At 46.7% G+C, this 14,935-nt stretch overlaps 1 protein-coding gene across 5 annotated transcripts in view; it reads right to left on the bottom strand.

Annotated features, from left to right (window-relative positions):
- Nucleotides 1–14,935, bottom strand: part of LOC117881731 (pseudouridine-metabolizing bifunctional protein C1861.05-like) — a 52,082-nt gene that overhangs the window by 12,023 nt on the left and 25,124 nt on the right. For all 5 annotated transcript variants that reach the window (XR_004646857.1, XM_034779366.1, XM_034779355.1 and 2 more), the window contains 7 exons: nucleotides 13,782–13,848; nucleotides 11,558–11,652; nucleotides 10,498–10,626; nucleotides 7,465–7,579; nucleotides 6,499–6,636; nucleotides 5,170–5,336; nucleotides 3,196–3,284 (listed from right to left, as the gene is read on the bottom strand). Coding sequence is in view for 4 of the 5 variants with exons in the window: in XM_034779366.1 (XP_034635257.1) it covers nucleotides 3,196–3,284; nucleotides 5,170–5,336; nucleotides 6,499–6,636; nucleotides 7,465–7,579; nucleotides 10,498–10,626; nucleotides 11,558–11,652; nucleotides 13,782–13,848 (800 nt within the window). In the remaining variant the exon portion in view is untranslated. The remainder of the gene's footprint in view (nucleotides 1–3,195; nucleotides 3,285–5,169; nucleotides 5,337–6,498; nucleotides 6,637–7,464; nucleotides 7,580–10,497; nucleotides 10,627–11,557; nucleotides 11,653–13,781; nucleotides 13,849–14,935) is intronic.

Raw genomic sequence — 14,935 nt, 5'->3', positions numbered from 1 at the left:
GGGAGTATGAGCTTCTAAGCTGCCTGACTTGCTGGTGGCTGGTTCTATTGACTTCTGCTGCTGCATGTGGGGCATTCCGTGTGATGTATTCAAGTTCTATCACGGGCATCTGGGTATATGGATAGAAGCCTCTTTCTAGCATTTGTACACATCTAAATAAATAAGTACCGAGACAGAGGAAACAGCAGTGAAGACGAGGAAGAAGGGAAAAAGGAAAGACGAGGAAGAGAGAAGGTGATGGAGATCATAAGAGGAAAAAAGGGGTGGTGACGTGAAGGAAATGGAGAGTGGGGAAGATGAATGGGAAGTCCTAGCAGAATGGAGGAGATATTTAAAAAAAGCAGAGAGAGAGCACTAATATCAGGGGAAGGGCTTAGGGCTCTAAAACAGAGCTCCTATGTTTGCAGAGGGAGGAAGTCCTCTACAGATAAAGTATTCCTGTCAACTTGCAGCCTGCGGTTCATCTAAGGTCTCTGCAGGCCTCATCTGCCTAGTAAAGGCAACAGCAGCTGCAGGTGGCATCTAGCGCTACGGCCTCATCGGGTCCGGGGAGCTACACTTGGCTACCCTTGCCCTGTGCAGGCAAGCACTCGATCTGGTAGCTATGGGCCAGCAGAGATTTACACTCAGTACCAGCCTCTGGAGAGCGGCTACTGCTAAGAGCTTCCAGGTGCTTCTCTACATCCTAGGGGATGGGAAGGAAAAACTTCCATTTCTTACTTAGACGAATTACCTCAGTTTCTGCTTAACAAAAGGCACAGAACATCGTGGTTTGTGATGACCTTTCAATCTCTCAACAGCTCCTGAGACTTGGAATGAATATTTGGGGGGGGGGGGGATTATTCCTTAGCAGTGCTGTGTATGTGCACGCACTGTTATGTTGTCACAGCAACCAGGGTGCAGGGTGCAAACAACTTCCACAAACTGACAGCAGACCCAGCCATCTGGGCAGGGATTCCAAGAGAACCTTAAGATACAAATGAGCTGCACACTCCTCTTGAGCCAGTGCCTCTACCTACACCATTCCCTCCCGTGCCTCCTGCTGGGAGAGACTGAGACTGGAGTAGCTCTGAGTACCTTCCCCAAGTCAGAGCTTTGGCACCATTAACTACAGCACAGTGAACCTTACTGGATCCCAGCACAGAATTTGGAAGGTGAAACTAATTGAGACACAAATGTGTTGGCTACTTCTGGTTAGATTCCATTGTTCAATCCCTTGAAACTGTTCACCGCCACCCTGTACGCTTTGGTTTCTCAGCACACATAGCCTGTGGGAGCATTGGTCTTAAAGGCCTGGCAACAAGGAGTCTGTTCTTGCACCCAGCACTGTATGAAACAGAGGCTTTCTGCAGAGCGAAGGAACAGCCATTAGACAGCAGGAGAAGGAAATTACCATAGAAACTAGAAGATTTTGAGAAATGCCAAATGGACTCAGAGAAACTGAGCTTCATGAGAGCAGATCAGTTTAACTTTAATAGGACTACAGTAATACAGATACTAATGGGCCCGAACTTTCAGGGTCCTCCAGGAAGAAAAAGCTAGGTGTCATCAGACATATCATGGTCAATGTCTGGCAGGGGAGCAGCTTAAAACAAATAGGAAGTTTAGGTAAATTTTAAAAGAGAGCAAATGATAAGATATTAGGCCAATTATAACAATTATTCTGGAGGAGGTTAGGTCATTGTTCAACGTATCGTGCCCAGTTGTGGTCACCCCACCTTCAAGATGTGGCTGAGATTGAAAAAGTCTAGAGAAATGCAATGCTTAGAGGGATAAAGATATGGCAGGATTTACATACGAGGAGTGATCAGAAACATTGTGATTATTTAGTCTGGAAAGGATAAAGTAGAGGAGAGTTGACTGAAGTACTCAGAATTACTAAGGTTCCCATGAAACTAACCAGTCCCTTTTTATGCTGTCCGCCAGCATGAGAAAGTGGGAGGCTAATCACTCCTTTAAATTAGTGGCAAATAAATGTGGAAAAATCTGCCTCATACAGACTTCCCAGACAGTTCACTGCAGTAAAATATCAGTCATTGCAGTTTATGAAAAAAGGTCTGGATAATTATGACTGTATCACATGTAGTTATACAAACAAGGAGGATAATGAAGATGTAAGTTGATCACTATGGGGTCAGTAAGTAATGCCTGTCCCCTCTGACCCCAATGTACAGCATTGCATCAATGATTAGGTAAGGTATGGTGAGAACTCAAAGCATAAGGTACCAGCTACTCCCACAGGCAGAAAACTGGATTTGATTAACTGAACTTGTATGGTTTCAGAGTAGCAGCTGTGTTAGTCTGTATCCACAAAAAAAAAAAAAAAAAAAGAACCAGGAGTACTTGTGCCACAAGTACTCCTGTTCTCTTTTTGACTTGTATGGCAACTCCTGCCTTTAAGGCACTTCCTGGCTCTGGTGGGTCCCACTTTTAGCAAACCTTACAATGAAGGTTAAGTCTCACTTCCACTGTAGAGAAACTGATTCAGCTTTGTCTTAAGGTAGTTTACTTTATTTTGATACTGCCATGGTACTTCAATAGCCAATAAACTTCAAGGAGTTTGGCAGCCCAGCCCAGAGTAATTCAGAACTTGTAGCTGTACTGCTGGGACCTAGAATGCTGTAGCATATGTTCACGACAGTTCTGGGAAAAGGAAGATGAGTGGCCAGACTGGCTTCAATAGACATTAAGCTGTTATGGGCAAATTCTTAGTACACACTGTGGGGAATTATGTTCCTTACTCCTTATCGGGTGGATTTAGTGTCAGGGCCGGCTCCAAGTTTTCTGCCGCCCCAAGCGGCGGAAAAAAAAAGCACCGATCGGCAGCACTTCAGCAGCAGCTCAATCGCGCCGCTCCATTCTTCGGCGGCAATTCGGCAGTGGGTCCTTCACTCCCTCTCTTCCTATTTGGCGGCACTTCGGCGGCAGCTCAAAGAGGAAGAGAGGGACTGAGGGACCCGCCGCTGAATTGCTGCTGAAGACCCGGACGGCTGCCCCAATAGCGGATAGAGTGCTGCCCCAAGCTCCTGTTTCCTTAGCTAGTGCCTGGAGCCGGCCCTGTTTAGTGTTAATTCCCCAAGAATCAGAGTGAAATCTGTCTTCATGGTAGTGTTAAAAATTCCAGATTGAAATTCAGCTGCAGAAAATAAAGGAATCCCATAACTGCATCCTTTCTCTGGGTAATTAGTAATATACCTGTCACCTGCTCCTGAGACATTCACTATCTCTTCCCTGGAGATGGGGATTGCTGGGTAGTGGGTGGCACACAGCTCGCCTGCAGCATTCTGTAGAGAGGGAGAGGAGGCGTGGCATTACTGGGAACTCACCGAAGTCTAGAAGCAATATTTGGACCAGGCTGATCTTGCCCACAGCTGCCTCAATACTTAGAATCCAAATACTATTTCTTTACATTTTGAATCACATTCACTTAGCCTATGTTTGCACCCTTTTGGGGTTCGCTTTCCACCAAGATTTGTGCAACTAAGTTTTACTAGCATGTAGGTCCATGGAGAGTGTCTTTCAAACTTGCATTCTTAATTACTGAGGGGAAAGCACATTTTAAATGATCACTTTCTGTGATCACTCCACAGATATGAATCACTGTATGGTAGGATGGCCCTTCCTGGAGCACCCTCCTATGGCAAGCTACAGCATGACTGAGGCACCTGCCTCAGTTTCCCTTTCAGAATCCACAGTAACTCCTTGCAAGCTTATCCTCCAGTCCTTTGATGTGGTTTATTACCAAAAACATATTTCAAATAATCCAAAACAAAAAGTACCAAACATAGTCCATTTCTCACATCCCAGTACTTAGAGTCTTTAGAAATCCAACAACATGCCACCCCAAATACTACACTCCAGAATTTTCCACCACACCTAGACTTCTTGTCAGTCCTCCTCGGTCCTTCTGCCAAGACAGCCACCCCAGCCCTTCTGGCAAGAGTAAGCCCTACTCTCCCCAGCAGGAACCCCCAGAGCCTTACGAGGGGAGCATCCCTCACTCCCCCGGCCCTCTCGCTGCTTCCCTGGGGCCAGCTCTCCAGTGTGAAGTGGGGTAAGCCCTGATGCTATTACCATCTTCAGCCCTCTCTAATGCCCTGGACTGCAGCTTAGACATCAGCAGGCAACTCCCACTGCTGCTTTCTGGCCTTCAGCCTTGGTCCTCTGGCTTAGGGACACATGCCAGCCACCAAACCCCTCTTGCTGTTCTCCTGTCTTTAGCCTTTTCCCAGGAACCAACTACAGCTTCCTTGCAGGACCTTCCACGATTCCCCTGGTGTGTGGAAGCTCTCACTTGCCCTTTTCCTGACTGACTCAGTCTGTGCTCTAAGACCGCTTTCACTCACCGAGTCTCCTTCCTCTTTCAGATTCTCCTGGATCCTTTATAGTTAGGGCCCTACCGAATTCATGGTCCATTTTGGTCAATTTCACGATCATAGGATTTCACCTACTTAAATCTGAAATTTCATAATGTTGTAATGTTGTAATTGTAGGGGTCAAGGAGCTGTGGGGGAGGGGGGTCACAACATTATTGTAGGATGGGTTGCGGTATTGCTACCCTTACTTCTGCGCTGCTGGTGGCGAGGCACTGCCTTCAGAGCTGGGCGCTTGGCCAACAGCCGCTACTCTCCAGCCACCCACCTCTGAAGGCAGTGCAGAAGTAAGGGTGGCAATGCTATGAGCCCCCTAAAATAACCTTGCGACCCCCTGCAGCTCTCTTTTGGGAAAGACCCCCAGTTTGAGAACGCTGGTCTCCCCTGTGAAATCTGCATAGTATAGGGTAAAAGCACACAAGACCAGATTTCACAGCGGGAGAGCAGATTTCCCGGTCCGTGATGCGTTTTTCATGGCCGTGAATTTGGTAGGGCACTATTTATAGTCCCAAGTGCTGCCTCAGCCTCTCAACTGACCAAACTGAGAGCACCTGCTCTGGCACAGTGGACCTGGACCTGCCTCCTTTGCCACCCTCTGACACACAGTGGCATAGGAAAGAAAGGCTCAATTTCCATTATTAATCTTCAGAGCCGTCCAGTCCTCCAGGGACAGGTAAATGTATAGCAGCATCAACCTTGGTGAGAGAGGCTTGAAGAGTCACTACTATGCCAGTGCTCCCAGGCACAAGGGAATGAGAACTCCTTGCCACTCAGTTGGTCTTCCTGAGCTGCCTACCTGTTTGCGAGTTCCAGGGCACAGCGAGACACTCCCTTCCACTCTCCTGCCACACAAGAGGACTCCATGCATGCCGAGTGTCACCACCACACAATGCAGTTGTGTCAGCAAGGGGTGGGTTAGGGTCATCGCAGTCCTGACAACATCCTCCAGCCTGGATGGCAGATCTTTAGACAGCAATGGAAGAAAAGCTGCAACATCACTTCAGATCACAAAACTGCTGACTTGAGCTTTCCATGTCATGGGATGTTGGCCTATTTGTGAGTGGTTTTCAAAGTCTAGCCGGGAGTTTACAATGCTCATGGAAAACGCTGACAGCATAGGCCAGAGGCAGCCGCAGAACTGACATACTATGCAAACTTCCCACTCACAGCTCCACTGTGTGCTTCTCACTCCTGACCTGCAACCCTCCCCATACCTGCTATTCCAATCCTGGGTTTCCACACAGCCCCTCCAGTGCACCTCCATTCTGAAACGAGGGTACCACCTCTCATGAGTTTACACCTGTGTATGCACACAGGGGCACAAAATAACTGTGTCACGTTGTCGGTATCTTAATGCCATTGTGTTGGTGTCAGCATAGGGCGATGTTTCATCTCCTATAGAGACAGCGTCACAGTCTGAAGACAAATACCGTCATACTGTGATGCTTCACTGGGGCATCTGAAATAAACTAGTGATCCTATTTCCTTGGGCTTGTAGCGTGCATGACAAAAACAGTGACTCAAACTCTAGGCTACATAGCAACCCCAAACCTAGAGCACTCTCTGCTGGACTAGTTTTTTGCCTTATCTGAATCAAGTTTTAGAACTTGTGGAGATTTTGTGAGGTGGTTCAGGTGCCTCATTAGTTAACCAGGGTCTTTAGGTTCAGTGCATTTGTTTTAACACACACACACAAACAAAAAAACCAAAAAGGGACTGAAATAGAAATTAATTCAAATACAAGTCTGTGTACTAACCCTAGAAAATCCATGTTCTTTCAGAACACAACCAGTGGTCACCAGCTCCTCTGCTTCAGTGAACTGCAGCTTCTAAGCTAGTTCATCACTCCCCTGCCCAAAGCTGGCCTTCCCTGATTCTTGGGCTTTGTAAAATCTCCAGCTGCTGTAGCTGTTTTGTTAACCAAAGTTAACGCTTCTGGAGGCAGCACTATGACAAACAGCTCTGCTGCTTCTAGAAGTGCTGGTTCAGCACAGCAAGGGACTTGCGGTCAGCGGGAGCAGTCAGTCTGAAATGGCGGCAGGGGTGGGAAAAACGCAGCTCCCTATGCAGTGTCTAGGTTAATCTGAAAGTATTTCTCTCTCGTTACCACTTCAATGTACTGTACCTGCCAGCACAGGGTGCCCCAGGGTCCGATTTATTGCCCTTAGTTCTCGCAGATTGGGGGAGATGTAGGTCAGCGCTTTCCAGCTGTCTGAAAGGAATGGCTTAGAAGCCTTGTTCTCATCTGTTGGCTCATAGCACACTTCAAAAAAACATTGTAGTTGGTTAGCTGGTGTAACAATCTCTCGGCTTCAGGACAGACAGCTATTTGGAATGCTCATTGTGATTTTTACAGTGTTTGGTATCTACACTTTATTATAGCCAGGAAAGGATACGCTATCTTCAACCTCCCTTTCTACTGCAACAGTAATGATTAAACTGCTTCTGGCTCTGGGCTGATGTGATGAGAGGCACAGTCAGGAATGGGCATTTAGTTCGATAGACAGGCCAGTGAGCCAGCCAGCCAGCCGGAACTATCTTTGTAGTCTCTGCTCTCTGGCTGAGTCTAGAGAACTGTCTCCCCCTGCAGAGCTTACTTCTGAAGAAGGCAGGGGAACAATTCTAAAGTCTTAAGATAGGTTGTGAAGAGTCTTCAGCAAACCAAGATTTTCACAGGGAGCAGGGGCGGCAAATGGTTTTTAAAAATAGGTAAGTTAAAATGTATTGCTTTGCTGAATGCCACAAGCCATGGGAGGCATACAGCATACAAGTCTGTGCCTGCCTCAGCTTTCAGCTTAGCTTTTCAGTTCCCCTTTAACATTTGCAGGACTGTAGATGTTGCCCCAATAGAAATCTGATGTAGCTGCAGAATAAGAAAAACTAAGAATATATGAAAACATATTTCATATATTTAAAAAAAAAACATGGGGAAAGAGGGGAATAACTTGATGCAAGATAGTGTTGGTGCAGTCAACTCTCAGTCTCTCACTGAAGTTAGCAGGAGCAGACGGCGCTCAGCACCTTGCGGGCCATGTTTCAGAACACACAGGATTATGCCCCAAAGGGTCCACTCGCAGTGATATCTCCTTACCTGCTATCTGGTGCTCTCTAGCAATTTCACAGACGTACTGAATGGTGGCAACTGGCACGTTCCCATCAATACATACCAGTGGGGCCAAGCACAGACTCTCCTTGAACTTGGACACCTAGTGAAAATACAGAACATAGAACAGGGGCAGCTTGATCCAGCTTGACTCAAATGGACAAGAATGAGATATGCGAACCTAGCACATCTTACTGATAGACTCAGGTGGCTAGGATGTATTTGCAATATCAATTTTTGTGGAAACTCTTTGACGCAGGCTTGACATGAATCAAGAACAGCATTTTCCAAGAGAAAGCAGGTCTTACAGGTTCTAAATTTTTTTCCTTCTCTTTCCCATCCTCCACTATCAAGCCTTGTACCAGACTAGCCTGTCCTCCTCACAGAGGAAGGTTGCTGGTGGCTCCCCCTCAAGATCTTTACTGCTGCTCCTATAGCAACTGAAGGTCTCTAGTGAGCAAAATGAGATGCTTCCTCCCCTTTGAGTTCCAGTGGGGTGCCTCTACAGAGCTCCTAATCTCAGCTAGACCAGGGAGCAAGGGACCAAATCTCATTCTCAGATCCCCATGTGTCAGTCCATTGCAGTACCAACACTAAATTGCAGTACTATCTTGGAGAGGAGCCATTAAAACTTACAACATGTCTCATGGTCAAGCTGGAATGATTAGAGAGGGCAGTTTACTCAGACCCTTGAAAATATTTTATTTCAATGGCAGCTAGATACCCAAATACCTTTTGAGATCTGGCCCTTTTTCAATAACTGTTCTAAACCAAAACAATAGAAATAACAGGCCACATTCAGACCTGATATAAACAAATGCGCCAGGTCTGAATTCAGCCCAACATGTTTTCCTCATCTCTCTGAAACCTTGTGACGGTATAAATAGAAGATATGAGTACAAAGGTGACAAAAGACTGATTTGAGTTAGAAGAGGACATCCCAACATATAATGGTGACACAGCCATCAGTCTAGCCCCAAATTCCTTTATCATAATGAGTACCTGCCACCCAGGAAATCCTACCAAATGCACTACCTGCATATGAAGCCTGTGCTGAAAGTCAGAAGGAAAAGAGGTTCGCATTCAACCCATTTGGGGAGAGGAGCTAGCTAGAAATTGCCTGCACACTATGAAGGCCAAGGAGAAACCACCAAAACCAGACGAACTTTCTAGCCAATCAGAAGTGGGGTGCCTAAAGTTAGGCTCCAAATGCCATAGTTAGCCAATGGGAGCCTCTGGGTGCTCACTACCTTGGAAAGTCAGACCACTTTTGAAGGGCCTAAATATGGACACAGGAGCCTAACTTTAAGCACTGTCTTAAGCCTTTGAGCTCCTGTGTGTTACACTGAACATATCCCATTCACAGGCCTTCAAACTCCCATATTCATACTTAACTTTCTATATTCCTGGGTCTTCAAATCATTCCCCTTCTCTCTGTGTTTGTGTCTATTACTCCATTTGCAGGCCTTCAAATGCCCCCAATTTTTTATGCATAACCTGTTAACTGGCCTTTAAACATCCGTTCAGGGAATCTTATTTCCCCTCTGCCTTTATCTCTTAGGTCTGAGACCTCACCTCAGTGCAATCTTTCCCTCCAGTGAGAACTGAATTGAGATTCTCTTCAGCATGCATCATCTCTGCTGCTCCCTAATTACCCAAAGGGGTCACAGGTGTGAGATCAAGCTTTCCCTGTCCCAGAGGCTGAAGATACTGTCTCCACAGTACTTCCAGATCTTGACCACCTAGGGGTGAATGGCAGCAGAGGGACTGATCACTTAAGTAAGCAGCCCAGCATTTCTTGTTACTTAGCTAGAAATATTAAGGTACAACATTTTAGCAAACGCTTCCTATCACAGTAGCCATCTCCCACAACCCTGGCATCCCTGAGGCAAACGTACAGAATTCAGAGACACTGTGGTAATGTGTCCCCCAGCCCTGCTGTGGCTCTTGGTGGCTGGCGTGACAACACGTTGCACAAATGGCTGCCACCCACGTGCCATAGACTTCCATCCCTACTCCAGCAGTCTCTCTCTCTCTCTCTCACAGGTCTCTGCTAAATTTCCTTGAAGTAAACATCACCACAATGCAGCTTTCATCAGTAGCTAGGCTCAGAGTTTCCACTGGTTATTTTGCAAAGCTCGTGAGGATTAACCCATCACGTAAAGGTTTTGTTTTCCTGTCTGATGGCAAGGGGTAGGGAGGGGAAGGGTGGAGATGGAAGTGGGAGCAGTGACCACTTTTTTCCCCTATGAATTCTGAACCCCCTGGGGGCCCTGCTGCTAAGTAAATTACACTTGCCTTCCAAATCTCCATCAGTTGTTAAGTACAGGCTCTTGTTTTGTCAACAGTGGAATTAGTGGGGGAAGCGGGTAGGGCTGTGGGGGTTTGTTTGAATCAACATCACTTCCATTAATGTCCTGAAACCTTCCCTAACCACCAGGCTGAGAAGCAGGATCTGTTTAGCTGTGTTTAAATAGCTCAGCATGTAGAAACAGAGAGGATGGGGGAGTAGAGAGAAGGTGATGGGACAGGAAAATGGGCTTTCGGGGCTCTATCCATGCTACCTATTTTGGTTTCCAAAGGAGAAACACTATCTCCAGGTCGGTGGGCATGAAGTTACTGAGGGCTAAAAGGGGCCTAGAGAAATAGGCTGCCTTGGATTAGTTCTCGAGAAGTCGGTGGCATAGACTTTGTGGATAGGGCAGCATTGATGACCCTCAGTTGGAAAAAGAACGTTTTCCGTTTCCATCTGGCTAGCTGGAAATAAGTAGCTTTGGCGGACCAGCAGCTTGCTGCAGTGCCATGTCACTGAACCAAGTTTGAGGCTACCCTTAGGCTTCCACAGGCTGATGCTGCTTTCAGTATGCCGCACTTGCAACGTATAATGATGTTATTTAGGCATCCTCCACCCACAAGCGCGTGTGCACATTATCTTGCACACGTGCACTAGATGCTTGCTGCTGTCACACATCCAGGCTCCTCCTCATGAATAAAGGAGCATAGGTCAGAGGGCGTCCTTACGTATTGCTCTGTTATCTGCTGGTGGATGTCCATGTCTCCCAAGCCAAGGCTGAGCTCCCCGCTGCCTGTAATCACTGCACAGTAGGTAGCTGTACTGTGCCCCGCAAGCTGAAGGACTCCTGCCATGTCCTAAAACAGGAGGAAGAGTCATAAATGGAGTAAATGTCCCTTCTCTGCCACACTCAGCTGACTTCAGGTTTCGCTTCCCCCAGCAGACAGCTTCGTGGCAGCCCACCTATCTGTTCTCGGTTCCACTTCCTCCCTATCTTGAGCTGAGCAACATCAGTGAGGAATCCCATAATACCCAATGTGGACAATACTGGTTGGTGATTTGTTTTTAATGGATGTAAGGCACCCAGGCTCCATGGAGATGGGTGCCTAATACATTATTTAGTAAACGGAAGTGACAGATCTCTCCAATAGAGTTTGGTAGAGCCCTGCTCCCACCTCTTCTGATGCTCTGCCTGAGGAAGGAAGGGGGTCTTTGACTTCCTGTATTTATATGGATGATCAGCCAGACACATCCCACTGATGCACAATACAGTTAGTGAGTTGAAGAAAGCCAGCTAGTTCCCTCCCAGTCCTGGCAGTTTTGGTCCAATGTTCTAATGCAAGCACCATTGAGCTATTATCCCAGGTACAGGGCCGGCTCCAGGCACCAGCAAAGGAAGCAGGTGCTTGGGGCGGCACGTCCGGGTCTTCAGCGGCAATTCGGCGGCGGGTCCCTCACTCCCTCTCAGAGGGAAGGACCCGCTGCCGAATTGCCGCCAAAGAATGAAGTGGTGCGGTAGAGCTGCCGCCGAAGTGCCGCCAATCGCGGCTTTATTTATTTATATATATTTTTGGCTTCGCTGCTTGAGGCGGCAAAAAAGCTGGAGCTGGCCCCGCCCAGATAGATTTGTTCTGCCTGCATTCAGGAGAATAATGGCACAGGTTAGAGAGCTGTGTACATTTGGATGATGATAGGGGATTATACACATGCAACTCTGGAGTTTCTGTACACCAAAGAAGTTCAGTTATCATCTCTGTTCCTCTGGGGAACTGTCATTGCATGACCTACCATGTGGCGGCAGTAACGCAAGATGGACTCTGAATGTTCATCCTTCCCCAGAGCTGAGATAAAGAGAGGGGTCTTCCCAAGACGGCTTAAACAATCTAAAAATAAATGGCAAGGGAGCAAGATTATAATCCCAGCAGAGGACCGCGTGCTTGAGCGCAAATTCCAACCTGTGAAGGGTGAAATCTTTGAACATTTGTAGGAAGGTCCTTCTTGGAAAAACTGGTGCCCTTCTCCCCACCCACCAGTCCCTTGCTAGTACGTCTTCAGCAGAACTGTCTATCAGGGCTCCCTGTGGCTGCCCATCAGTCTGTCTGGCATGGGAAAAAGACAAGTTGATATGCTGGTCTTCTGCCACAGAAACTACTGGCTGTGTGGCTAGTTTGAATTGGTAATGGGGGAAGTGAAGAGGTGGGCAAGGAAGAAACACCCCCAATCAACACCTTTCTTCCTTGGGATCCCACCTGCAGAAGTGCAACCCAGAGTCCCCCCCATCATTTCTATGCATGGACTCTGTGAATACGTCTACACTGCATTTTGTCTACACTCCGAGCCTGGGTCAACAGACTCGGAATAGTGCTCTAAAAATGACTGTGTAGACAGCATTTTGAAGATGTGGCTTGGATTCTGAAGCCTATGGAAGGGGATGGGCTTCAGAACCCAAGTTCCAGCCTGAGCTGCACCTTCAGAGCGCTGTCTACACAGCTATTTTTAAGAGCACTAGTGCAAGCCCCGCTAACCTGAATCTATCAGCTCAGTCTGGGAGACTCGCTCCAAAATGCTGTGTAGACATACCCTATCACCACTAGGCTTCCCACTCCACTGCTCCAGCTGTACCTTGGACTAGAACTGACTCCTAGTGGAGAATGAGTTTCCCAAACTATCACAAATATTTCACTGGCATGGAGGGGTTTTTTTTAAGCCCATCCGTTCCTTGCTCTGAGGTGATGGTAGATTCACATTAGCAAGATTTGGGGACTGACCTCAAAGCTTAACTCCAGGGTTCACAGATTCCAGGGCCAGAAGGAACCACTGTGATCATCTAGTCTGACCTCCAGTATAACACAGGCCAGAGAACTTCCCCAAAATAATTCCTAGAGCAGATCTTTTAGAAAAACATCCAATCTTGATTACAGTCTGTAAGTACCTATGTGGGGAACAAATATTTGGTAATGGGCTCTTCAATCTAGCAGAGAAGGTCTAACAGGATCCAATGGTCAGAAGTTGAAGCTAGACAAATTCAGACTGGAAATAAGGCATAAATGCTTAGCAGTGAGGGTAATTAACAATTGGAACAACTTACCAAAGGTTATGGTGGATTCTCCACCACTGGCAATTTTTAAATCAAGTCACCCCTTAACCTTCTCTTTGATAAGTTAAATGGATTGAGCTTGTTGAATCTATCACTATAAGGCACATTTTCTAATCCTTTAATCATTGTCATGGTTCTTCTCTGAACTGTCTCCAATTTATCGATATACTTCTTGAATTGTGGACACCAAAACTTTGGACATAGTATTCCAGCAGCAGTCGAACTCATGCCAAATACGGAGGTGAAATAACTTCTCTGCTCCTACATGAGATACGTTAGGGTTTTTTCTTTAAACCTTCTCTCCTTTCCCCAAATAAACAAAATATCAAGCTCTGCTCATTATGGCACATTCAAATAGTCTAAACCTGAGCTATTGGAGTGGTGCCAAGGACTTCACAGCACATATCTTATTATGTCCCCCTAATGATCACAGCCTTGAAGGTCCCTTTGTCTGCATCTCCCACAAATATTTCCATGCTTGCCCCTTATGCGTGGAACGTCCTCCCTGAGTTAATCTCTAAAGCTACTGTAGCTCCTGTAGGAAGTCAGCTAACTAATGCTGACTAGGTTTGCAGCAGTTATCAGGGAAGACTGATGTTTGTTGGTTTAATTCTGATTTGGAGCCATTGCACTGTGAGATAGTTACTGCATGTAATTGCAAGACCTTATTTTCATTTCCCTTGCCTGCCTTCCAGCCCTCTCCTTCTATTTCTTGTAATGTCCACTTGTTGCATCTGGTTTCCTAATAGACTGTAAGCTCTTCAGGGCAGGGACTGCATCCACTTGTGTGTTTGTACAGTGTCTAGCACAGTGGGGCTCTGATCCTGATTGGGGCTTAGTCACTCCTGCAATACAAACAATACACAATAAACCGTTACTTGCATGCCACCACAAACAAAACCCACCACTAAGCACCTGCCAGGTTTCTCCCCACACCTCCGAAAGATTGGCTCACTTGCCCAGCGTTTGTCTGTCCGCCAGCCTGAAAGAGTAAATCGGAAGTTAGTAAAGTTGGGAAAGTTGAATAGAACAGAGAGAATTTCTCTGAATATATTTAAAGTGAATTGAATGATTCTGAAATGGTAGGCTTGACACAGCTGTGGAGACTGACATCCTCTAGCTTCAGAACAGAAAACTGTGCAAGCTTTCTTATCCTACCCACCTGCTTCAACTCTGAGCCGAAAAGACCACTTCTGGGGGTAGGTCAGAGGGCAGTTCATGCTCCTAGTTCATTGAATATATTGGCCTTATGTGCTGAGATTACTTACAAGGATGCCAACTGTAGTATTTTATGTGATCTGAACAGTTCTGTACTAAGACAGTGACCAACTCAGACTGGACTTGGACCACTGGCCCTCGGGCAACAGACTCTGTATTCCATTACCAGCCTCCAACCCATTCATACCCTAATTTAGGCAGTTTAGGAATATCCTTCTTAAATCATTTAATAGATAGCGTCGGATTAAACCTCTGCTTTGCAATGTCTGCCTGTGCTGTGCATCCTTCTCTCTGTCCCCAGAAGTGTCTGCGTCACTATCTATATATCCTTTCCCCCTCCATTCTCTTCCTAAATGTCTCCGTCCTCATGAATGCCCTTCTGTTCCATCTGTCTGGCTGCTGCTTTCTCTCTCCTCCTGCCCATTCTTTCAACTTTATCTTGCTTTCTTTAAAGTCCTCTGTTAGTCTGTCACACACATGGTCAGATTCTGGGCTGTGGAACAAACTCTGCTTTCCCCCACCAGTACATTACCTCACCTGGCTCCTGTTGAGATGCAGCAGCCCTAAATCCTCCAGCTAGAAACAGGACAGGCTGCTTGCCTCACCCCACCTGGCAGGTGAAAGATCTCTCTCAAGTCAGTTGGGGTGTCATCGCTTATTATCAACAAGTCCTAGAGCTCTTAGCGCAAGAACCAGAGAAACATGTGTCATAAATATACACAGGGCAGCTGTACTGAATTGCCTTACCTGTAAGGGGTTAATCAGTTCAATTAACCTAGTTGGCACCTGACCAGAAGGACCAATGGGGAAAGAAGATACTTTCAAGTGGGGGGGGGGGGGGAGCGGGGAAA

Source organism: Trachemys scripta, chromosome 1 (genome assembly GCF_013100865.1).
Source record: "Trachemys scripta elegans isolate TJP31775 chromosome 1, CAS_Tse_1.0, whole genome shotgun sequence".
In the NCBI taxonomy this organism is placed as follows: domain Eukaryota; kingdom Metazoa; phylum Chordata; order Testudines; family Emydidae; genus Trachemys; species Trachemys scripta.
Note: the sequence above shows the minus strand (reverse complement) of the source record. Positions and strands in the feature narration are given on the sequence as shown.